General features: G+C 38.6%; 1 protein-coding gene across 3 annotated transcripts in view; it reads right to left on the bottom strand.

Annotated features, from left to right (window-relative positions):
- The window catches only part of LOC132132228 (RNA-binding protein Musashi homolog 2-like), a 190,614-nt gene that overhangs the window by 31,575 nt on the left and 132,376 nt on the right, over window positions 1-26,663 (bottom strand). For all 3 annotated transcript variants that reach the window (XM_059544562.1, XM_059544563.1, XM_059544564.1), the window contains exon 8: window positions 11,224-11,306. In XM_059544562.1, the coding sequence (XP_059400545.1) occupies window positions 11,224-11,306 (83 nt within the window). The remainder of the gene's footprint in view (window positions 1-11,223; window positions 11,307-26,663) is intronic.

The raw sequence follows: 26,663 nt of genomic DNA, 5'->3' as shown, positions 1-26,663 counted from the left end.
CGGCACAGACATTGGCGGGACTCACAAATAACGGTGTGCTAAGCGAATACGTTTTGTGAAGCGCTTCGTGTTTTCGTTTCACCACTGAATGGGATCCTCATCTGGTGGAATACATGGCTCCAGCAAGAAATGTTCCCACTCGTCTCGGCTGGACTCTCTGTAATCATCGCTGGAGAACTGGCTCAGCCTTTTCGGACGAGTGGGCATTGCATCTTCTTCATCGTGGCGACTGCATCCGCACCACTCGCATCAAGGAAAATGTTCTGATAATGTTCAAAAAAGTTTTTTTTTCTTACTTCTCTCATGTTTTCATCGAGAAACCTGAGATGTTTGTGCAGAGGGTCTAGGGCAGACGCGAGAAGAGTTTTCACTGCATTCTCCAAGTTAGCGGTGTTTATTCGTTGCTTGAGAGACGCTGCAACAATGTTCTTGGATCACTTTCTGTGATTCTCCACGGCATATTTGAAGTACTAGAAGACCATAGTTCTTTTAGGGGGCGTTCACATATCGCGTCTTTTGCATGCTCAAGTTCGTTATTTCCAATGTAGGCGCGCGGTATGCGCGCTCATAATGGAAGCGACGCGGTCGCGATGCGCACGCGGTGCGACGCGCCCGTTTTTTCCAGGCGCGTCCGCACAGCATCGAGTTAAAAACATCTCAACTTTTCAGAGAGCCTTAATCGCACCGCAGGTCATGTGACAAGAACTAAACATTCAGCTTCATCCTTTCCTGTAACAACGTTGAAAGCTCAGCCAAGATGAAGGAACAGCTGATCATAGCTGTATATGGATTGCCATTTTGAAATAAATTTAGTAGCAGAGCTACTGAAAGCGATTTTTTTTTGTGCTGCAAATCCATTTATCCTTTGCTGAAATTTCCGCGTCTTCATGGAGAGAACGTGTCGCCTCAGGAGCGCTTCTGCCCGAGCGCTTTGGAAAGAAGGAGAAAGCGGCGCGCATAGCCTTTTCCACGCCTTATTAGGCGCGATATGTGAATGGCCCCTTAATCATTCATTAATTATTTTTTGCTTGCATACACCTTCAAATATGCCATGGAGAATCACAGAAAGTGACATTTTTTTTTTTTTTTGCGAAATTCGGATATTTTTATTTATCGAATAATTAGAGCAGAACGAATATTCGAATGTTCGACTATCCGTGCACACCCCTAATTCATAATACTTTTATTTGTTTGAGAAAATTGAAATCATAGGCTCCTAATAGCTGAAGTAGATGGAACTATTTTTTAATCAATTTATGTAATTTTTTTCCACACTTCATTCATAATTTTAATATATATATATATATATATATATATATATACATACACACACACACACATGCATACATGCAGTATGTACATGCATGCACAAGATGCATTATACACAAAATCAACACTGGTGCTTTTATCCTAATTTTACATTCAGATTACCTTTGCCACCTCAAAATAACACATACACACACACACACACACACATATATATATATATATATATATATATATATATACACACACACACACAAAACATATACAAAGTTTAAGGATTGGGATCAGTAAAAAAAAAATTATAACATTTATAAAATACTTTTATTCAGCTAGGATGGAATAAATTGGATTATTTTGAACTTTCTCCTTGGAGCAATACAACTGTTTTCAACAAATAATAAGAAATATTTTGAGCACTAAATCAGTATATTACAATAATTTCTGCAGGATCACATGACACTGAAGACTGGAGTAAAGGCTGCTGAAAATTCAGCTTTTACATCACAGGAATAAATATTTTAAATATATTAAAATCGTTATTTTAAATTGCAATAATATTTCAGAATATTACTGTTTTTATTGTACTTTTGATCAAATAATCAAATTCAGCCTTTGTTGAACTTGGATGAGACTTTTTAAAGATATTCATTTAAAAAATATATATAGAGAGAGAGCGTCATTTTGTATATCCTAAATAAAACGTAAAAAAAATTAAATAAAAAAAATTGTGGTTTTTGGATGAAATTCGGATTTTATTGTTCATGTTTTTGACAGATATCATGATATCATGAAAGTCACTGGACCTTAAATATGATGACTAAAAATTTCTCAAGCTATGTCAGTTTGATTTTTGTGCACATTATTGGCATAACAAACAGCGATACATTTGTGTATCCAAATAATTTTTCAGACAGAAAAAGTAATGCAAAAATAAACTAAAAGTCTCTCTGTCTTTCTGATTCCACCCTGTGATCTCCCCAGCACCCCTTCCCTCATCCTCACGAGCTCACTCTCTGATTGACATTTTAACCTCTGTAGGTGAGCACATGAGCGGACAGCAGACAGCAGTCCCTGCCTAAGAGACAGAGGAATATTCCTCCAGAGAGCTAGGAGAGGGAAGACAACACGTCTCTAGCAAAGGGGAGAAATAAACAAACACACAAGCAGAAAACATCAAACCACAACAAACACACAGACATTCGCTCTCTCTGGTTATATAAGCATAATCGGGTCAGACGAGGAAAGATTTTCCTCTTGACAGGCCTAGCAGGCAAACGATCCTATTTACCAAGAACATCTGCATGTTTACAGGAGTGTGAGTGTGTGTGTGCTGACAGCGCCTCTACAGTAAGAACACGATGCATTTGCACTTGGCTGAATCTGTCCTCTGCATTGATCGATTCGTCTGCCTGCCCAGGGCCTGTCCATCTGTGTGTTGAGTGTGTGTGCTGCTCGGCCCTTCACCACACACACACAGTGCAGATAATCTCCCACTGAGGCTCACGCAGATGCTGCTCGGCACAGCTGGACACACACACACACGGGGACGGCTGAAGTCCAACTTGCTGTGCCATCAGAGCTGCTCTGAATACATGAGATTTGGCCAGTGATGGATATTTAATATTCATTCTAAATTAATGAAATCTAAAATTTGGTTCACACTCTGAGCCCTGAGGATGCAGCGTGGGAGATATTATAACATGTAAATGTATTATAATTACTACAGAAGGAGGTGTTTATCACATGAGTGACACGTTGAACAAATATTTAGCTCAGAGTCTTTCCATCTTCCGTGGAACACAAAAGGAGATATTAAATGTTTATGTTGGCCTTTTCCGTGCATACAACTGAATTTAACCATTTATCAAGCACAGAATGTAAAAGCAGAAGAGCTGAGATAGCTGTATTGATGTGTTCATAGACGGGTGTTTTGGACAACCTGTTGTACAGAATGATAGGGCTGTGCGATTAATCGAAATCGAATCGAAATTGCGATTTGAGACGTTGCGATTTGCTAATCGCAAAAGCCTGCGATGTGGACTCAAAATTATTCTGTTCCAGAGCATATGCATGACTGCAGCCATGAGTCCAAACAAACAGAGTGAGCAAACCTCCATTCTCACCAATCATCTCTGCTCTAGCCAACTGCTAAACGCCCATCATTTAAAAAAAAAACGGGGTCAGCTCAAAAGTTAGGCAAATTAAAACTAAAGAAAAACGTTATGTAACTTAAGCTCTGAAACGACAGACAACGAACAAAAAAAGGTATTTTGCAAGAGCTGCGTCACAATTCATCAAGAGCATGCCGTATTGCATGTTCGCTATTCCCAATTCAGAAGAGCGCACAAACAGCCTGTGTCTCTGAATGCTTCTCACTCGCTCCTCTCTTCCCCACGAGGCACGAATCCCACATCACGGACGAGCCGTGCACACTTGCCGCACTCACGCAGCCTGTTTCGTAACGCTCGGCTATATTCGCACGGCCCTGCAACGTCATTAAATACCCTGCAACGCAAATCTCCACAAGCGCACCTGGCAGTATAGTATGGATGAGTCTCGACGCACGTGCGCAACCTGCGTCAGCTTGCGCCTGGCTCCGCGTTTAAAACGAATGTAAATTCAGTCTAACAGCTTGCTAATTTAACTTTAATGAAATGAAACATTCAGCACATTTTCCACTTGTTCTTAAAAACCCAAATACAGTGTAACATATGTAATACTTTAATAATTGACCAAAGAAACAGTTCTTTATTTATAAAAATAAAAAATATTTTCAGTGAAATACAGTAAGTTAATTCTGTAAAAGTAGTTATACCATTATAATCTTGTCTGCTGAAAAAAAATATATTTATATTAAAATATATACAACCCCTCCCAAACCACAATTGAATGGATTTCAGAGTTATAATGGGAATTGTATTGGTGTTAATGTAAACTATAATGGTGTCTATTTGACGGATTCTATTGGTGTGATGTAATCTGGCAGATGGCAATCAATAGAACAACCGTAATTCCTATTGGAATGATGCTAAAAACAAAAAGGAATTTTGTAATGGTTTAATGGAAACTGTAAGAATTTCTGTGTTCTTTTTTTCAGCAGGGTAATGATACTGTGCTGCACATTATTGACAATATTGAGCTGAAGCTTAACTTTGCAAATTTAAAATCGCAAATCAAAATCGCAATCGCAAGTAGATATTTTCACAATATCGCACAGCCCTACAGCATGTGCATAACAACAGGTCTAATTCTGGACCGCAAACACTCATCTAGATATACATCATCTAGGAGATAAACATCACAGACAGGTTGTCTGAAAAGGGTTTCTCAAACTCATTTTAACTCAAGGATCTCCTTCATAAGCCCAAACTTAAACTAAGACTTAGAGTATAGCTGGCTTTAAAAAACAAATCTCCTCAAATATTTCTTTAGCTTCCTGCGCTACATACTGTATATTAAACAGGCAGTACGATATCAGTAATCAGCTTCATTACTACAACCATCTCTGCACACATGTGCATGGAGTTGTTTTCAGCAGTCTCATCAATCCACTACTGCTGGATTTTATAAAGTGTGTGTGAGGGAGAAGAAATGACTATTCAAAATAAATCATCCAAACTTTTTAGGATATCAATTCATGCTTTGGCATATATTCAGTGAGGGTACGAATCAAAAAATTGTGATTAAATTTTATAGTATTATAATTATGTTTCTACTCCAATTTGGTGCTGAATTATAAACATTTAGATGGTGGCTGTAATTACGGGCAAAGCACCGAAGAAGTATATTTACTTCTTGTAGCTCAAAACATTTTCGGTTTTGAATATTACTACTATAAAAAATGTAAATAAATCCACCTGTCAAGAATCAAGAATCAGACACACAATGCCTCAGAATCACATATTTATAAAGTACATTTTAAAATCCGAACAAAGTGAGGAAAAAGAAGTTAAATCTGCTTCTCTCTGTGCTGTAATTGGCCAGCAGCTGCCTGAACAAAATAGATAAGTCAGATCAAATTTCTGCCTAATTTTCCACTATAAAAAAAAAAAAAAAAGGATCAACAATTACACATGTTGGGTAATAAAATCTACAAGCACTTCTGTCAAACACAGTATGAGTCAATTTATAGGCACTAGTGGTTCCTTTGATCTACTGAACAGAAGTAGCACAGTGGAGTTGTTCAGTTTTCTGTCTGGTGGTGGTCTATTATTGCAAAATCAAATTTCAGATTTACCTGTCCCTGATGGCCAGTTCACATAAGGGATGATAACTATAATGATAACTAAGTTTTAATATTCGAGAATAGGGACATCCAAACCACAACTACAACAATAATGACAGACCATAGAGCAGCGGTCCCCAACCTTTTTAGCACCAAGGACAGGTTTAATGTCAGACAATATTTTTACGGACCAGGCTTTAAGGTGTGACGGAAAAATACAACAAAATAAAATGATACGATTGGCATAAAAACTGTGGTATATTGTAAATATAATAATAACATGAATCCACTGTGTATTCGTATGCAACTTTATTAGCAGCGTCCTCATAACATCACGCCAACAACATAACATGAATAACATCCTATCTGCCCCTAACGCACACTAGCCGCGTTTCCACTGACAAGCTTAAACCGGGCGTGCTAGTGCGTGCCAGGGCCAGTCGCATTTCCACTGTCACTTCCGGGGCTTTATCGTGCCTCGCCGGGGCTTCCTCGGGGCCAACGGCCAGGGTTTTTTGGCCCGACAAAAACCTTGGGCCAAAGCGGGCCAGCTGGGGCTAGAGTAGGGGTTATGAACAAAGGCGGAGTTTCTCCGCGTCTGGAGCGCGTCAGTGCTGCAGATCATTACAGAAAGATAACAGATATATATAACTTTAGCATTAAAGACTTTTTAAAATCAGTTGAGTTCAAAAATCACTCTTACTCAGCTGCGAGTGTTTGATATAACTTGATCCGATGTAGATTATAATCACTAAACAAGGCAGAAATCTTTATAAGCGATGTAAAAGATTATGCACGCTAAACATTAATAACGTTACCATAGTAAACATGGTAAATGCAACCAGGAGAGATCAGACATCAACTTTTTATTCTCTATCACAATTGTGTATTTATTTAACATATTTTATCTGTCATAAGTCTCGTCTCGAGAAAAAAATAACTTGATCCGATGTGGATTATAATCACCTAAACAAGGCAGAAATATTTTAAGCGATGTAAAAGACTATGTAAATATGACCGCTTGAAGAAATCAGAAGTCAGCTTCTTATTCTCTATCACAATCATGTAATTATTTAGTAACTTATATTATCTGTCACAAGCCTCGTCTCGAGAGTTTAGCTCACGTTGCCCATCATAAAAAATAATACAATAATAATTCAGTTTATAAAAATAGAGATATTATCATTCATTCTAAATGTGACGGATAGGCTGTGGCTACAAATAAACAGAAACAGGCTCGACTGAATAAGCAGGCTATTTTCATAAACATTAAAAATAAATAAATAAAATAGAAATAAGTGTATTTATGTGTGATTAATTTTGAGTCCTGATAAATTAATTCATTATGATCAATGTATTACTTATTCTATAGTTAAAACATCGATGCTTTTGAAACTTTTGAAATTTAACAAAGCATGCAAACAAACGGACGCTTTTATCATGTTCCTGTGGTGATCGCGCATGTTCCAGTGATTTATTTCTTATTAGTTTTCTGATAACTTCTCTTTGTTGGTGAAATGATGGGGTTGCATGACGTTGTTCCTGAGAGGCGTGTTTTAGTGACGCACAGCAGAGCTTCAGGCTCGACTGTGGAAACCCTGCGCTATTCTGGCCTTGTGCTACTGGCCCGAGGGTATTCTCCTCGCCCGGCCCGCTTTAAGCCCTGGCTCGCACTGGCCCGACAGTGGAAATGCGGCTACTGACTCTGGTCGCTATGGTGACGTTTAAACATGCCTTAAAAATATAAGATACCGCAAAAATCCACCGCTCCCAGCTCTACTGGTTCAATAATCACAGGGCTGTGCCACATTGTTGTTTTGTGTCGAAAATGTAAAAAATATATATACATCATGAGCGAGTACATCATGAATCCATTTTCCAAACAGTGTTTTTGTATTTTCCTAAATCACTACGGTACCCTTATAATAAGTGTTTATATTAGGACTATTTTAGTCTGGTTGGGGTCGGCAACACTGCAGAGTAGCACAGTACCTGCATGACTCGCCATAGATGTAAACAGAGAGAAGTAGCTCCGGCTACAATGTTCTTCCGCCAGACGCTAGCGCCAAAAGTTACCGACTGCAGCTTTAATGCAAGTTATTTATTCTTTCTTGTGCGGCCCGGTACCAAATGACGCATGGACCGGTACCGGTCCGCGGCCCGGTGGTTGGGGGCCGCTGCCATAGAGGAACCATATCATTGGAATCACTTTCAGAACAAATTTCTTCCAGCTGAACCATAAAAACATTGACCAATCAGAATCGATCCTGTTGTAAAGAGCTTGTACATTCAAAGCGGTAGGCAAAAAAACTCCATGTCAGAAAGTTAAGGACTGCAGGAAAGAGAGAAGAAACTCTTCATGTCCTGAAAAGAGACAACAGGACTAATCAGCATCACCATTTCCTCTCTCTTTCTGAGATCTCTCTGTCTGTGTGCCATAGATGGACACCCAGGCAGAAAGGTTCACCGTCACATGGTGTGTGTGTGTGCTGTGGTAGACACAAGGTTTCTCTGGATCAGGGAGAAGTCCACATCTTTTGCTCTCTTACTGACTGTAAATAACATCTAGTTATTGGAAAGTAAAATCTGAACAGGAAGCTTGAAGTACTGTGGTGGTAGAGTTTCATATAAAATAATTTCAATAATAATAGAAAATGTAGGCATCACAACAACAGATATTCATTTAAAAAGAATACATTTAACAGTGTTATTAAATAAGTGTTAAAAAAGATTAAGTTAAAGGTATTCCATAATCGTTAATCGTTTAACTATAAAAATGGGAAACGAGGATGCAAAATAAAACATACAATTTCTTGTGATAGTCAATCAGTTTAAAAAATATTTTCCAATATGATACTGATATATTGTGCATCCCTTCAAATAGTATAAAACTAAAAGCAATTTCTTTATAACCTAGTTAAAATTTACAAACAATGGCTTTGCCATTTAATACCGTCACTGCTAGTCTATCTGTGTCATTAGAAATACTGTATGTGCCAACCAAAAGCCACTGACATTTTTTTTTACCTAGTCTAGATTGACTCAAACAGTGATATAAGATTTTGATCATACCGCTCACATACGGCAGTGTACTCTGGTTCAGACCAAAAAATTTAACCAAGTGTGAAAACAGCTTCAATCTCATGTGGCTCCACAGCTCAGCAAAAGTGCAAAGCTAGAAAGCAAACAGGTCTCATCATTTACCATAAATAAACAGCCTATTCTACCATTACAGTTATTTACCCTATATTAACGGTCTGCGCCGTTCTTATAAAGTGACAGTGAATGGATGGCAGGAGAGATAATCAGAACAGAAATGAGTGGTCCTACAGCTGTTTGAACAACAGAACCACATGATGGACTATCACAGAAAAATCGATTGCATGGTTCTGCGCTCATGGATTTGTCTCTGGGCTCAGGAACAACTTGTCTGTGATGGAAAAAGATCTTGAGGGGTTTGATCCTATGCTCCTGATATTCTGTGCTACCCCACGTCTTTCCCATGAGCCTTGGGTATAAGCATGGACAGCGTGCAGGGACGAGTATCGGTGTGTGAGAGATCCTCAGAGACCCCATCCAAACCAATGATTTCCACCACACCACTCCTGTCAACCGCAGCAGAAAGCCCAGCAGGGGCGACACAGAGCCAGGGGTTGTTTCTCTAAATGTAAAACATTCTCCCATCAACTCATGCTTCTGCTAAGGCAGGCATATATTTGTACAAACCATTCTTCTCACATGATTCTTCAGAAATCCTTCTAAAATGCTGATTTGCTGCTCAATCAGCTATTGTGCTGCTTAACATTTAAGTGAAAGCTGTGATGTCAACATTTTGTAGGATTGTTTGATGAATAGAAAGTAAAAAAAAAAACCCAGCATTTATTTAAAATAGAAACCTTTTAGAATATTATAAATGTCCTTGCTGAATAAAATAATAAATGTGACCTTGGACCACAAAACTTAAGTGTCAATTTGTCACAATTTAGATTTATACATAATCTGAAAGCTGAATAAATAAGCTTTCCATAGATGTATTTCCATAGATTAGGATCGGACGATATTTGGCCGAGACACAACTATTTGAAAATCTGGAATCTGAGGGTGCAAAAAAAAAGCACCTTTAAAGTTGTCCAAATTAATTCTTAGCAAGGCATTTTACTAATCAAAAATGTAGTTTTGATATATTTACGGTATAAAAATTTCAAAATATCTTCATGGAACATGATCTTTACTTAATATCCTAATGATTTTTGGCATAAAAAAACATTTACCTATACAATGTTTTTTTTGCCAATTGCTAAAAATTATCGGTCGCGTGTCTAATAACTGCTGTCGGGGAGTTGCATTTTATTTCCAGTCCCCAAGTACTTTTTCAGAAGTTAGCTCTGTGGCTAGTTAGCTGTTCATTTTTGTTTGTAGAAACAACATTGTATCGCTACACATGTTTGACAGATCTGGCATGACGAGACGCGTAAAAACGATGTATTAAAAACGCTGTGCGTTCGTTTGTCGACGGCATAAAAGTTTGCGAGCCGAGATTTCTTTCAGTGATACAACGTTGAACAGGGGACTTTTCCCCACGTGTTCCCTCAACCACAAAAAAAATTAAATAAATAAAAAATACACTTATACTGGTGAATCCTTTCCTTTGGAATTAAAAACAACATTATTAATGCGTACGAAAACTGTTTAGAATATCACAAAAATGTTTCTGTGCATTGAAAACGTTGAGAGTTGAGAGAATTGAGAGTTGAGAGAATGAGCTACTTCAGCAAGAGTCGGCTGTTTCAAAACCTAGTGAGCTGCCTAGATGGGCAGCATTTTTTAGCATCACTGAAAGAGAAAATGTCAGTATTTCATTGAGACTTGAGATAAAAAAAAAACTGCTTAAGTATTGTAGATCTTGTAGTATTAATTTTCACATGCAGTTAAACATTGTCGGTTAAAAACAAGAAAGTGGCTGGTAAAAACATTGAGTGGCTGGTAGATTTTGAAATCCACCAGCCACAGTGGCCGGTGGACAAAAAAGTTAATTTCCATCCCTGCTTCACATAGCTAGGACTATATGCAATAGTGTGGCCAAAACCTGCCTATCTCGACAGGAAGGCTCTGTCCTAAAATTACATTTTCCGTGATATTTAAAGTGGATAGAAAACTCTTTATAACAGTACATAAAAATACAGGCTATTTAGGTTATTTTTTTTATGCTTGAATCTCTTTCTAATTTGAACCTGACAAACCTGACATAAACCTGGCAAACATTGACAACAGTGACTATGCAACACACATCGGACATTGCATATACAGTCTGTGGTTGGCTCACATAAGGCTAAGACTTTCTAATTTCAAGGAAAAACATTTATTTGCAAGCTGAAAGCTAACACTGGCAGCCCATCTGCCAATACTGGGAGGCCTGTGGGGTGATAATCCTGATTTAATGAACTCAACATGTGCCAGTTACCTTTCATCCTCTCTCTCTTTTTAGTCCCGTAAGTCATGATGCAGGCATTTATAAATGAAAAAGGGGGAGGGGAACGTTTCTGACTCTTTTTGACTGATCAAAATGTTTTCGCACACAATTTCACGCTTTCTGGCCACTGCCCAACACTTTACACTGTTTACACACACTCACAGCGCTTACAACTGCATGCTGTTAGGATTCTGCTAAATGGGAAATAAAATATGAATCCGTCAATCACCTTCAGAAATTGAAAAACGGGCAAAGCACTTACCATTTTATTATTGATTTCGTGAAAATGAATTTCACAGACTTTCTCTACAATGTCTTCATTCTCAAACGTCACGAACCCGAAGCCTGTGGAAAGAGACAGAAACAGAGGAAGAGTCAGTCGTGTACCTTTTGAACTCAAACTCCGAAAGATTTCGGCCTCCGTCAGAGGATAGAGCGTGGGGAGTTCAGATCTGAATGGACATTGTCTTTTTGAAAGCTGCTGATGAAATCTCTCTTACGACTTGGCAGACGAGGGGGAAATCGGACAGCAGAAAAGCACAAAGACTGTTAATGAGATTCATAGAGCCACATCTGAATTTCATTAAATGCGTTCTGCGGTGCCTTCATTGAAATTTCACCGTATAACAAGCTCCCGTTTTAATGTAAATGTGGGGCTGGAGATCCCTGAATCCATCTCTGACCGTGGGATTGTCTTCTTTTTTTTCATATTTATGAAATAAGAAGTTTAACCCTTTCGGTTCACCCAGGCTTAACAAGGATTTGTCTGTGCTTTTATTATAATGAGAGAAAGAGAAATGCTTTTCTCTGCGACTCACAAGGGGAAATGATTTTCTATTCCTAGGTGTTAAGAGGAGGCCAACGTTGAGAACACAAAGGAAAACAAGCAGAGAGGATGATAGACACTTAACTCACTGTTTGTTTATAAAGACAGGATGCTCTTTCAGTCTCACAAACACCATTCTGATCATTTCGCAAGAGCTGTGTTCTAGAGAGACTCAAAGAAAAGTGGAGGATCGATTGAAAGACTGTAAAAGTGTGTTCAGTTGCTGTTGACTGCAGAACTGCAGTGCTTTACAAATATAGGACAGGAAGAGCTAAATAAACTTATCACTGTATCTAAACCAACAACATGTTTATTAGATCCTGTACCCACTAAATTACTAAAAGAGCTGTTACCTGTAGCCGAAGAACCGCTTCTCAATATCATTAACTCGTCGTTATCTTTAGGTCACGTCCCAAAACCATTCAAGCTGGCGGTTATCAAGCCTCTTATTAAGAAACCAAAACTAGATCCTAGTGTACTGGCAAATTATAGGCCTATTTCAAATCTTCCATTTATGTCTAAAATTTTAGAAAAAGTTGTGTCTGCTCAATTGAGCACCTTCCTGCATAAAAATGATCTGTATGAAGAATTTCAGTCAGGTTTTAGGCCCCACCATAGCACAGAAACTGCACTTGTTAAAATTACAAATGACCTGCTTCTTGCGTCAGATCAAGGCTGCATCTCATTTCTAGTCTTACTTGATCTTAGTGCTGCGTTCGACACCATAGATCATGACATACTCATAGATCGATTACAAAACTATACAGGTATTCAAGGGCAGGCTCTAAGATGGTTTAGATCCTACCTGTCCGATCGCTACCATTTTGTTTACTTAAATGGGGTGTCATCTCATTTATCATCAGTAAAATATGGAGTGCCACAAGGATCCGTCCTAGGTCCCCTTCTATTTTCAATATACATGTTGCCCCTTGGTAATATTATTAGAAAATACGGAATTAGCTTACACTGTTATGCTGATGATACTCAGCTATATATTTCAACGAGACCAGATGAAACTTCCCAATTATCTAAGCTAACAGAGTGTGTTAAAAATGTAAAAGATTGGATGACAAATAATTTTCTCCAATTAAATTCGGATAAGACAGAGATATTAATTATTGGACCAAAAAACACCACACAGAATCTTGTAGATTACAATCTGCAACTAGACGGATGTACTGTTACTTCCTCTACAGTCAGAAATCTGGGTGTTATATTAGACAGCAATTTGTCTTTTGAAAATCATATTTCCAATGTTACAAAAACCGCATTCTTCCATCTTAGAAACATTGCCAAGCTACGAAACATGTTATCTGTTTCTGATGCAGAAAAGCTAGTTCATGCTTTCATGACCTCTAGACTGGACTATTGTAATGGACTTCTAGGTGGTTGTCCTGCTTCGTCAATAAACAAGCTACAGGTAGTCCAAAATGCAGCAGCTAGAGTCCTTACCAGGTCAAGAAAATATGATCATATTACCCCAATTTTACAGTCTCTGCACTGGCTACCCATTAAGTTCCGTATCAGTTACAAATTATCATTACTTACCTATAAGGCCCTAAATGGTTTAGCTCCTGCGTACCTAACTAGCCTTCTACCACGCTACAACCCATCACGCACCCTAAGGTCACAAAACGCTGGACTTTTGGTAGTTCCTAGGATAGCAAAGTCCACTAAAGGAGGTAGAGCTTTTTCACATTTGGCTCCCAAACTCTGGAATAGCCTTCCTGATAATGTTCGGGGTTCAGACACACTCTCTCTGTTTAAATCTAGATTAAAAACGCATCTCTTTCGCCAAGCATTCGAATAATGTATCTCTTAAATTGTGAGTGTAGTTGCATCTGCATTTTTATTCTTTAGCTTGGGTTAAACTAATTTTACTTTGTTGGATCAGCAGCTATGCTAATGATGTCTCTATTTTGTTTCTATGTTTTGCCACTAGGATTTACACAAGCTCCAGTCTGGATCCAGAACACCTGAGAAGAGATGATGCTGACCCTCAGAGGACCCCAGATGATCCTAACCTTGAATCAACAAACAGAACTAACAATTATTGCTACATGTGTGACTGCATCCTATAATTACTATTAATTAATAATATTGATAGTTCATCATCTAGCTGACTACGTCTTGTATTATTATTATTATTTTTATTTTTCTAAAATCCTGTCAAACGTGCACAAACTACTAGCTACTACTAAATATTGTAGAAACATAATTTTCTGTAAAGTTGCTTTGTAATGATTTGTATTGTTAAAAGCGCTATACAAATAAACTTGAATTGAATTAAACTTGAATGCTGTTAATGGCTGGTGTGTGTGTATTTGTGTAGTTTAGCAGAGATCACACAGACCTTGAATGAATCATGTGCTTTCTACATACTGTACACACTCACACCTACACAACTGTTACAGCTGATGAGGAAGGGAAAAAGCACCTAATGACTACACATAAAAATGTTGAATAAAAGTTAAATAATAAAGACTTTATTTAAAAAATAAAATAAAATCCAATTACTTTATAGAAATGTTTCAAAATTGTTTCAATGTTTTTCCTAAAATTCATTAAATGAAATGTAACCGAGCAATACATTAAAGATTCTGTGCTATGAAAAGTATCCTCTGAGTGCTACATTTTTTTTTCGTTTCTGAGAAAGAGAGCTGTTTTGTACGTCCTGCACATACAGAAGGAAACAACCGCCAAAGTCTTGCCTTCCACACAAGAAAACTGCTGCAGTCTTTTTTCAAAGGCAGTGCTGTATTTTGTCATGACCATAATTCTTATCTCCACCTTTTAAAAGATGATAGATTTACGCAGGGCTATTCTCTCCTTCAGCGGTCAGCCGGGGCGTCAGAATAAAAGCATGAGGTCAAAGGTCAAGCACAGCAGACTGTAGCAACATGTGGATGCTCCAGTGATATGAGGAGATAACAGGCCATATGACACAATCACACACTACTCTGAGAGAAAGAGAGGACACACACTCAAAACACAGGACTGTACAGTGTTTGATGATCATTCACAGCCCATTTCATATGCAAAGACGTTAGCCAATCGTAGCAGACCAAGGGCCCTATAAAACACTCAGCGCAATGCGACGCAAGGCGCAGCGGAAGTGTGTTTGCTAGTTTCAGTCTGGCACTGTTCACATTTTCCCATCCAGCGGCACATCGTTTAATTAGCAAATGCATTTGCACCCATTTGTGCGCCCATGGGCGTGCTGGTCTAAAAAAGAAGTGTGTTCTGGCGCAATGCTATTTTAAGGAGCTGAAAATAGACTGCACCATAGACCAACTCAAGCCTGGTCTAAAGTCTGCCGCAATATATATATACACACACACACACATATATATATATATATATATATATATATATATATATATATATATATATATATATATATATATATATATACATACATACATACATACATACATACACAACATACAGTTACAACCCGAATTCCGGAAAAGTTGGGACGTTTTTTAAAATTTTAATAAAATGAAAACTAAAAGACTTTCAAATCACATGAGCCAATATTTTATTCACAATAGAACATAGATAACATAGCAAATGTTTAAACTGAGAAAGTTTACAATTTTATGCACAAAATGAGCTCATTTCAATTTGGATTTCTGCTACAGGTCTCAAAATAGTTGGGACAGGGCATGTTTACCATGGTGTAGCATCTCCTTTTCTTTTCAAAACAGTTTGAAGACGTCTGGGCATTGAGGCTATGAGTTGCTGGAGTTTTGCTGTTGGAATTTGGTCCCATTCTTGCCTTATCCAGATTTCCAGCTGCTGAAGAGTTCGTGGGCGTCTTTGACGTATTTTTCGTTTAATGATGCGCCAAATGTTCTCTATAGGTGAAAGATCTGGACTGCAGGCAGGCCAGGTTAGCACCCGGACTCTTCTACGACGAAGCCATGCTGTTGTTATAGCTGCAGTATGTGGTTTTGCATTGTCCTGCTGAAATAAACAAGGCCTTCCCTGAAATAGACGTTGTTTGGAGGGAAGCATATGTTGCTCTAAAACCTTTATATACCTTTCAGCATTCACAGAGCCTTCCAAAACATGCAAGCTGCCCATACCGTATGCACTTATGCACCCCCATACCATCAGAGATGCTGGCTTTTGAACTGAACGCTGATAACATGCTGGAAGGTCTCCCTCCTCTTTAGCCCGGAGGACACGGCGTCCGTGATTTCCAACAAGAATGTCAAATTTGGACTCATCTGACCATAAAACACTATTCCACTTTGAAATAGTCCATTTTAAATGAGCCTTGGCCCACAGGACACGACGGCGCTTCTGGACCATGTTCACATATGGCTTCCTTTTTGCATGATAGAGCTTTAGTTGGCATCTGCTGATGGCACGGCGGATTGTGTTTACCGACAGTGGTTTCTGAAAGTATTCCTGGGCCCATTTAGAAATGTCATTGACACAATCATGCCGATGAGTGATGCAGTGTCGTCTGAGAGCCCGAAGACCACGGGCATCCAATAAAGGTCTCCGGCCTTGTCCCTTACGCACAGAGATTTCTCCAGTTTCTCTGAATCTTTGGATGATGTTATGCACTGTAGATGATGAGATTTGCAAAGCCTTTGCAATTTGACGTTGAGGAACATTGTTTTTAAAGTTTTCCACAATTTTTTTACGCAGTCTTTCACAGATTGGAGAGTCTCTGCCAATCTTTACTTCTGAGAGACTCTGCTTCTCTAAGACAAAGCTTTTATAGCTAATCATGTTACAGACCTGATATCAATTAACTTAATTAATCACTAGATGTTCTCCCAGCTGAATCTTTTCAAAACTGCTTGCTTTTTTAGCCATTTGTTGCCCCCGTGCCAACTTTTTTGAGACCTGTAGCAGGCATTAAATTTTAAATGAGCTAATTAAGTGGATAAAAGTGTAAGATTTCTCAGTTTAAACATTTGCTACGTTATCTATGTTCTATTGTGAATAAAATATTGGCTGATGTGATTTGAAATTCCTTTAGTTTTCATTTTATTAAAATGTAAAAAACGTCCCAACTTTTCCGGAATTCGGGTTGTAAAACAGGGCCTCTAATTTGCATAAATAAGCGGCAAGTTGTATTCACAATGACAATGGTCACTTGAAGTCGTTCTGTTTGATGCACTGCAGTATGCAGCTTTAAAGGAAACCAATCAAACACATCATTGCTCATTTGCATAAAGTTGAACTTTCGCTCATGTCACTTCAAATCTCCAACTCAATGCAAATTGCTTTTGGCCTGAACATCTATTTCTCTGTTCTTTCTCTGCTCTTATAGAAGCAGCTTTTGTCACTTTGCTAATATTGAGAGCAGAAGTGTATGTGTGTTTGTTGCCTGGAGGGTGATCTTGAAAATGAAGAAGAAAAGATTGTTGACAAATCAGCCATCAGGAGCCATTTGTCACTGCAGATTTCAGACGAAGAAAAACATATACACCTGCGCTCTCTAGAGAACCCTCACGTCACAGTGTGACCACAACACCCAGGCGCTGCTAAATCTGGACAAACTACTTGGCTTCAAGGCATCATGTGATTCCATCAGGAGTCTGAAGGGGGCAGTGCTGTAATGACTGAGTCTCTGGCTCTGGGACAGTCTGACCTCTGTGTTAACAAAACGCCCACTCACTTTAGTACACTCAAAATTACGCGCACACACACCGCAGAGCGTCGTCCAAGTCTCAGCACACCCTGAAGAGCCAACACTTCAGAGAAGAAACATATGCTCATCTCAGCTGAGTGTGGCATTCGCTCAGTTCCCTGGTGTGGCGGCTCCCTGAGCTTCATTCGCTCAGACAGATGTGAGAGAATCTGGAAAAGAATTGAGGCTGATGTCTCTCTTTTACTTAATGATGATGCAAACTCGTCCTGCTACGGAACAAAATAAGACAAATCTCTCTGGTGGCAAACACGCAGACACTAGTCTCAGCTTCAGATTTGGACTGTCTAATGCATTTATTCTAATGCATGCAAAAAAACTATTTAAAAACTAATTGGTTGGCTTTATTTCAAGGAGTAAGGTGCACATGTTTTCACTGGGTCTTCTAGAAAAACAAAACTGTGTGTACAATGGCTGCTACAAGGGCTTCAAACACCAAATATCAGTAAACTCTCAAGAGCGCTGAGGTGCACAAAAGCAAGCAAACAGGAAATGCCTAATCAAAATTGAGTTTATAAAATAATTCTCACTTTAGAAAGGAAATTGTGACCCCAAAGTTTACAAGCATTTTCCAATATTATCTTTGCCATTGTTTATTGATATTTATGATATAACCTTCATGATTATTTGGTGATTTTTTTTATTTACTACAGCAGACAGTAATGGATTTACATTAGCCAGTATCTGATATAAAAAAAAAAGTCCTACTTAAGTGGTAGAGCATTGTGTTAGCAGCACAAGGTTGTGGGTTCAATTCCAAGGGAACACACTTTAGGTAAAAAATGTTAGCCTGAATGCACTGTAAGTCACTTTGGATAAAAGCATCTGCTAAGTGCATAAATGTAAATGTAATGTAATGTAATGTAATATATATATATATATATATATATAGAGATATATAGATATATAGATATATAGATATACACACACACACACATTTACCTTAAAAGTTTTGTAATTTTAAGCATTTGTGTGAGTGGGAATATATCATATATTCACTCACTCACAAACACACACACACAAACACACATGCATGAATACATACAGTAAAGTACAGTGATGCCTAGATTCATTTATAGCATATAAAAAGACTGATGTTAGTTTTTAGTGTACTATTTGTATAGTATTGTATAGTACTGTAATATCTGTGTTTCACAAATAATTAATTAGAAATGTACAGGTATTATATAAGCTTCTTATAACAACAGAGTAGGTTTAACTGCTAAACTTCATCTCTGACTGTGGTCATTTTGGTTCAAGTAGCTCTCCTTACAGGACAGAGGACACGGCCAACCACATGTTTCCAACAGGATGCTAATGATTTCTCCCCATGCAGTGTAATAGAAGACGGATCGTCCTGTGTGTGTAATGGATCTCCATACCAGTGTTTATTAGATTTCTCTCCCCCATCTGACTATACTTACACTAAACTCCTGCTATTAGTAGTGTCGAGTGTGTATTTTTGAGCGTCACTCTGATGTGCTTTAACAGATTTCAGCTTTTTGGTATCTTAACGAGCACACTGGCTAACTTATGTGTGTTTCTGTAAATGTGCTTGGGGGGCTGTTTAGCATTTAGCTCAATTTAAAAAATCCCCAGATGAAGGAGAGAGAGAGAGCTGACGTTTTCAAATGGAGTCTGACAGCGCATGAACTTTAACTGCTGCCACTTTCCCTCTGCCTCATCTTATGCGAGCAAATTATGGTCTTCTAGAACTTTCTCTCTTATGTGCTCTACTTTAAAAACGTCTAACCGCTGCCAGCAGAATCTGCTTTTATGCAAAGATCACTTAATGTCTCATTGATTACGCATTTTAATGGATTTTGCGCTGTGTGGCGAGGAGGAAACCTGGTAACCTGCGAGAGAAAGCTGAACGTGGGCTGATTACTCTCAGATAGCAAGCGTGAGATGCATTTTTGTCAGAGTGGTGCTCTGAAAATGGCTGCTAACATCTCTTACCTCCTGCACCAGTGGACACAGAGTGCTGGAGTCAAAGCAGATTGTCTAAGGTGAATAGAAAGTTGTGAAGGGAAAGAGAGAGGGAGGTGTTGATTGTCCTCAGAGCCACTGTTGGTCTTAATAACTGTGGATGGCTGGTGCTTTAGCCATCTGCTGTGCTGAAGAGGCCCTGGGGGGGCGAGCACAGCAGGAATTATGGAGGTCATACTGCAGGGCTGAAGGGTCAACAGCACTGAGGACAGAACAGAAGTGTTGGGTTTCGTTTCGAACCACACACACACACACTAATGCAAGAAGACATTTGAGATACTGTATGCATAGTCTTATAAAGCCAGACTCGGTGGACAAAATCTAGTCCACTTTGCAGATCTGTCATACCAAGAACCATACTTAAACTGACACACTGCTGTTTGTTATTAAAACTTGAAACATGAAAAAAATGAAACAATTAATTTAAATGCTAAGAGTGAATTTAAACATCACAACATTATAATGTCAAGTATTCAACCTTTCGGAGAGTCCTTGAATATGATTGGTCTGTTTTTCTGTTTTTGTGCAGTTACTCTTTCAGATGGTTACATTGTTATACCAGTAGGTGGCGACAAGTAACTGTGTTTATCAGTCATTAAGTTATTTATTCAAGCAATTCACTCAAAAACACTGATATATTTATGAATTAAATAAGTGACTGTCTTCATGAGTGAGTCACTAGCCCCTTTCACACTGCGATTCCGGAAAATTGTTCCCGGGTCGCTACATTTTGAACTTTCACACTGCCAGTGATTACCCAGAATATGTGCGTGCGTTCACACACAACCTGTAAAGGTCCAGTAAAGACTTGTGACATCAGGATTTTACATGTAATGTACATGTCGAAAACGCTAGGCACATTAACTTTCACTTGAGCTAGGTAACGATCTCAGCTTCAGCGCAGAAAGTGAGGAACTAACTGATCTCTGCTTCATTACAGTTTGTACATATTTTTTTCGTCGCTAATGTTGATCTGCCTGGTAAACACTTGATACACCTGGTAAAAAAAAGTTGCGCGATAACTTGCGTCATCACTACGAAACACCCTTTACGGCATTAGTTCTGGCTTTTGTTCACACAACGCTCAATCCGGGACTGAACCCGGCAATGTTACTAGGTGCCCGACACGGGATCAATCCCGGAATCAATCCCGGGACTTTCACACAGAAGGCGATCCGGCAATGTTCCGGCAATTTTCTGGGTCCAAAGTGCAGTGTGAAAGGGGCTACTGAATCATTCACACAAACAAATCCCATTCAGGAAATAAACAAGTGGCCGTCTTTAAGAATAAATAATTGAAACACTCCAATTCATCAAAAAACAGACTTATTCAGGAACTGCAATTGACCGCATGAATCATATACTTTGTACCTACTACATAGGTACTTCTTTTGAATAAGTAACAAAGTTTTACTCCTCAGATTTGTTCAAAAACAGCGATTCATTCAGGAATAAAACAAGTTATTTGTTTATGAATAAATCACTTAGTTTTACAACTGATTCACCAAGGAACAACTACTGTCTTGTGCCTACATATCAAACAACATCAGTGCTAATATTAAGACATTCATAATTCATGTTTGTGTGATATAACTTGTACATTCTATAGTAGTATGAAAAATGCATAATATTTTTGAGACTTGCTAAAGATAACATTTTATAGTATTTTTAAAGATGATCTTTTTGAGTCACTTAAATATATATCACTTAAAGTGATATAAATCTAAATCTAAGACTGGTCTTAATCCTGTCCTGAATTCAGAAATGGCAAGCAGTGATGGTCACCTGCAGATCAGAAGGTACATGACATACATATTCATCAGACTGACATGTGCTGCTAAACACCCATGACCCTCTCTGTAAATCTAATGCAGAAGACAGGCACTCACATCACTGAAAAAAATGACTGAGACAAAAACAGTGTGAACATCTGAGGAGGAGGAGCAGAAAACGGCAGCAGATATAAATTAATAACGTGGCGGCAGACAGCTCCATTCAGAACAAAACGCTGACGTAACGAGTGTTTTGTCTGAGGATGTCAAAAGAGACCAATTACTACGAGAAAAAGAGAGTCAGATGATTTATCAGTGTTGTTAGTCTGGCATGTAACGACTGTTTCATTAATAAAAACAAAAGCACAAATCAAAGCAATGGGGCTCAAACAAATCCCTGAAATTTTTTTTTCAAGGAATCCTCTGCGATGAGCTCCTCTAACCCCACACAGCCTGAGAGTATTAACTGTGCTTTTGGCCGTCGGCTCCACTGACTTTATTCAACATCAGACCTGTGGCCCCAACAGCCAATTAAAAGAGAGAGAGAGAGAGAGAGAGAGAGAGAGAGAGAGAGAGAGAGAGAGAGAAAGAGAGCCTTGAGTGTTTTTTCACCTGAAAACCCTCCAGTGAATCCAAGCCATTAAAAGAGGATAGCTACATCAGCTCAGATCAGAAAATAGATAAATAACGGCTTCCAAAGACGTTTACTCAACACACACACACACACACACACGAACAAGACATGGTCCTGTTTCACACCGATGCCTGTTTTGAGCAGTGTTTCTTTGCCAGTGTATGATGTTCAAAAATCAATCTGAAATGTCATTCATGGGATTAACTACTTTATCTTTTGTGTATGCAGATGCGTGTTTGTGTGCATCTAGGGTCTATGGATACTTCAGTTCATCTTGGCTTTCCATACTGTTAGGTTTAATCTGTATGTTCTAGACCTCTTAGTGAAAGCTACATGGTTGAAAGCGACAGCTTTTCCATCCATGTTTTTGTGCTTTTACACAATGTTTCAGGGGTCCAAAAGTGTGACATAAATGAGTGAATCCACCTTGGATCATCTTAAAAGGTGGCCTGAGATGAGTTTTCTTTACAATGTGCATGTGAATGTGAAACAATAGCTGGGTTTCCATTCAAAGTTGCGAATTTAACTTATGCACAAAATTGGAATATCGCACAAAACATTTGCGATCAAGCACCGTTTCCATCCAACGAGTCAAAGAGAACAAAATTGTCACTTCCTGATAAACTGGCATGAAACATGATTCTTCTGTTTGGGAATGCAGTTGTTTAATAGTTCTGGGAGGCAATTTTACAGAAATACTTTGATGACAGACTTTGCTCAGGCATTTCCAAATGACCATATAGTAACATTTCAGAAGCTGTGAAACAAGATCAGTCCACTGGTTAGCCAGGTTTTACCATCCCACAGTGCAAAGTCACATTACTTTTTTGATGCGCTTGGAGGAATTTTATGGAATGATATTCCGGACTTTATTCAAAAGGAATTGCAAATTGTATTTGCAATTGCGTTTTCAATTTGTGGACGCATAAAATGTGACAAATCCAAACGCAAATGCAAATCGCGCATTACCTTTTGCATTTTCGTTTAAGCGAACGCACATTGTCTGCCAAATTTAAAATGGAAATGCAAAGTCTGTTTGCAATTGTGTTTCCCATATCTTACAAGCTATGAGCCTGTCATATTTAAATAGCAATATTAATTACCACATTTGCCTTTTCACTCTCTCTGCACTGTGCATGTAAACTGCCAAAACTCAAATGGAATCGCAATTCCTTTTGCATTTCAATTTCCAACGTCTACACGGAAACCTGTCAATCAAGTGACAGGGGTGGGGCCATTTTATTGGGCGTGTTTGCATTGGGAAGTGACGTCACTCACAGTCGACGGTAATAAATAATTATTAATTAATGTGGACTTTGTCATCTAAATACTTAACCAATAAGGTTAAGGATGTGTCTTACAAATTACTTAATCTTTTCTATCCTGTGAAGCTTTACTTAAAAAAGATGTTTCTTGATATTGACACTTTATGTTCTTTTTGTGGTGCTGAACATGAATCCATTTCTCATCTCTTCTGGGAATGCAGATATACAAGTCTGTTCTAGTAGAATTTTTGTACCATGTTTTTACTATGGTAAATATGAGTTAACGATAGTGTTTATAATTAAACCACAGTAGCCACAAATGTACAGTTGTCTGAGACGTTATGAAATGTTCTTTAACATCATGAACCATAAAATGTAGTCAGTGTTCTGCTATGGTTTATTTTCATAATAGGTAAACACAGGTCACAAGTTAACACGGTCACATTTCCTTGATTCAGCAGCTGCCCGATGTGACGCCGAGAGTCCTGTCTTGAATCCAGAGATCTGGAGCTGATTCAGTGTACAGTCGTGGCCAAAAGTTTTGAGAATTACATAAATATTAGTTTTCAAAAAGTTTGCTGCTAAACTGCTTTTAGATCTTTGTTTTAGTTGTTTCTGTGATGTACTGAAATATAATTACAAGCACTTCATACGTTTCAAAGGCTTTTATCGACAATAACATGACATTTATGCAAAGAGTCAGTATTTGTAGTGTTGGCCCTTCATTTTCAGGACCTCTGCAATTCGACTGGGCATGCTCTCAATCAACTTCTGGGCCAAATCCTGACTGATAGCAACCCATTCTTTCATAATCACTTCTTGGAGTTTGTCAGAATTAGTGGGTTTTTGTTTGTCCACCCGCCTCTTGAGGATTGACCACAAGTTCTCAATGGGATTAAGATCTGGGGAGTTTCCAGGCCATGGACCCAAAATTTCAACATTCTGGTCCCCGAGCCACTTAGTTATCTCTTTTGCCTTATGGCACGGTGCTCCATCGTGCTGGAAAATGCATTGTTCTTCACCAAACTGTTGTTGGATTGTTGGAAGAAGTTGCTGTTGGAGGGTGTTTTGGTACCATTCTTTATTCATGGCTGTGTTTTTGGGCAGAATTGTGAGTGAGCCCACTCCCTTGGATGAGAAGCAACCCCACACATGAATGGTGTCAGGATGCTTTACTGTTGGCATGACACAGGACTGATGGTAGCGCTCACCTTTTCTTCTCCGGACAAGCCTTTTTCCAGATGCCCCAAACAATCGGAAAGGGGCTTCATCGCAGAATATTACTTTGCCCCAGTCCTCAGCAGTCCATTCACTATACTTTCTGCAGAAGATCAATCTGTCCCTGATGGGTTTTTTTTGGAGAGAAGTGGCTTCTTTGCTGCCCTTCTTGACACCAGGCCATCTTCCAAAAGTCTTCGCCTCACTGTGCGTGCAGATGCGCTCACACCTGCCTGCTGCCATTCCTGAGCAAGCTCTGCACTGGTGACACTCCAATCCTGCAGCTGAATCCTCTTTAGGAGACGACGCTGGCGCTTGCTGGACTTTCTTGGATGCCCTGAAGCCTTCTTTACAAGAATTGAACCTCTTTCCTGGAATGGATGATCCTATAAATTGTTGATTTATGTGCAATATTAGTAGCCACAATATCCTTGCCTGTGTAGCCATTTTTATGCAACGCAATGATGGATGCACGCGTTTCTTTGCAGGTCACCATGGTTAACAATGGAAGAAAAATGATTTCAAGCATCACCCTTCTTTTAACATGTCAAGTCTGCCATTCTAACCCAATCAGCCTGACATAATGATCTCCAGCCTTGTGCTCGTCAACATTATCACCTGAGTTAACAAGACGATTACTGAAATGATCTCAGCAGGTCCTTTAATGACAGCAATGAAATGCAGTGGAAAGGTTTTTTTGGGATTAAGTTAATTTTCATGGCAAAGAAGGACTATGCAATTCATCTGAACACTCTTCATAACATTGCGGCATTCTGGAGTATATGCAAATTGCTATTATAAAAACTTAAGCAACAACTTTTCCAATTTCCAATATTTTTGTAATTCTTAAAACTTTTGGCCACGACTGTAGATCGGTAGCTCGTGACTATCATCTCGCGGCACACTGTCTTTTAGCGCGTGTTCGAAACCCGCTCCAACACAGACGTACTTTATTTTTATTTTTTTGTTTATCCTACTTACTTCAGCCGCGAAACGGGCGATCATACTAATAACTTGTAATCTTTACAAGAATATCTGAATCATGCAATGAGCAAGTCTGCGTTTATTAAACATTTAATATTGCGTCAGTTTGTGCTTTCAGAATCGCCGAATCTGCTGCCGTCGTTCCAGCACATCTGTAGAGGAGACCTAAACCAGGAAGTTGGTCACCAGATAACACGGTAACCAGTTAAACCGTAACACCGGGAAGATTAGGCAAATAGACTGGTGACGTAGGTCTGCGCGCGTTTCTCAATACAAAGTACACTGATTTCGGACTTGCATCCTCAGTAGTTCAGACTTTGTGCATTCGACTCTGGATGGGAGTTTGATGTCTGCGAGGACGCAGGTCCGGTAATTCTGCAAACAGCAGCGTACTTGATAACATGTCAGCTCGCCTTGACTACTGCAATTTTCCTCACTGTATATTTACAATAAAATGAAAAAGGATATGAAATACCACTGCCTCCTTTAATTTTTCATTTAAACATAATAGCAGAAGAAATGTACTTAGTTTAGGGAAATGTGTATATATACAGTCATTACAAATGAAACTAAATATTACATCATAGAAAACGATTCAACCCGGCGCTCCGGTGAGATAAGAACTCGTAGTAGGTGCTCTGGGACTGGGGAAGCAATATAGAATGAAAAATACACAGGTCCCAGGCACTCAAAAAGAATTCAGGTGGAGAAGGTAAACGTTAAGAATCCTTTATTGTGGTATGGCCAATATCAAATTTAAAATGCCGACATGTTTCGACCGCAATGGTCTTCCTCAGGGCAAGGTGATAATCACAATTGGTGTGCTCACACATAAAAACACTCCAAACCACTCCCATCATCAATAAGCAATTAGTGGACTAATTAAGTTCAATATCAAGATACGGGTAATCAGGTGTATGAGATCAGGAACCTAAAAAGCAAAAGACAAAAAAGGGACAATGCAAAAAGAACAAAAAATATAATATTAACATATATACATACATATACACATACATACACATATATACATACACGTATACATACATGCAAACAAATACCTACATATAGTAATATTAAAGTAACACAAAACAAAGATAAAAGTAGTAAATACAAATTAAATGTATACCCCAAACTATATCATAAAAAACATTTGAACTCTATATCCTCATTCAAACCTGGGTAATTAAGTGCATCCAAACGATGGATCCAAAATGACTCCCGTTGGCTCAATTTACGAATCCTATCACCACCTCTATTTAAAGGTCTAACATGTTCTAAAACCTAAATTTTTAGTAGAGAATCATTTTTGTTATGTTTATGTAAGAAATGTGTGGCCATAT

The sequence above is a fragment of the Carassius carassius genome, chromosome 49 (genome assembly GCF_963082965.1).
Source record: "Carassius carassius chromosome 49, fCarCar2.1, whole genome shotgun sequence".
Lineage (NCBI taxonomy): Eukaryota > Metazoa > Chordata > Actinopteri > Cypriniformes > Cyprinidae > Carassius > Carassius carassius.
The sequence above is the reverse complement of the archived record's forward strand: the minus strand, read 5'-3'. Positions and strand labels throughout refer to the sequence as shown.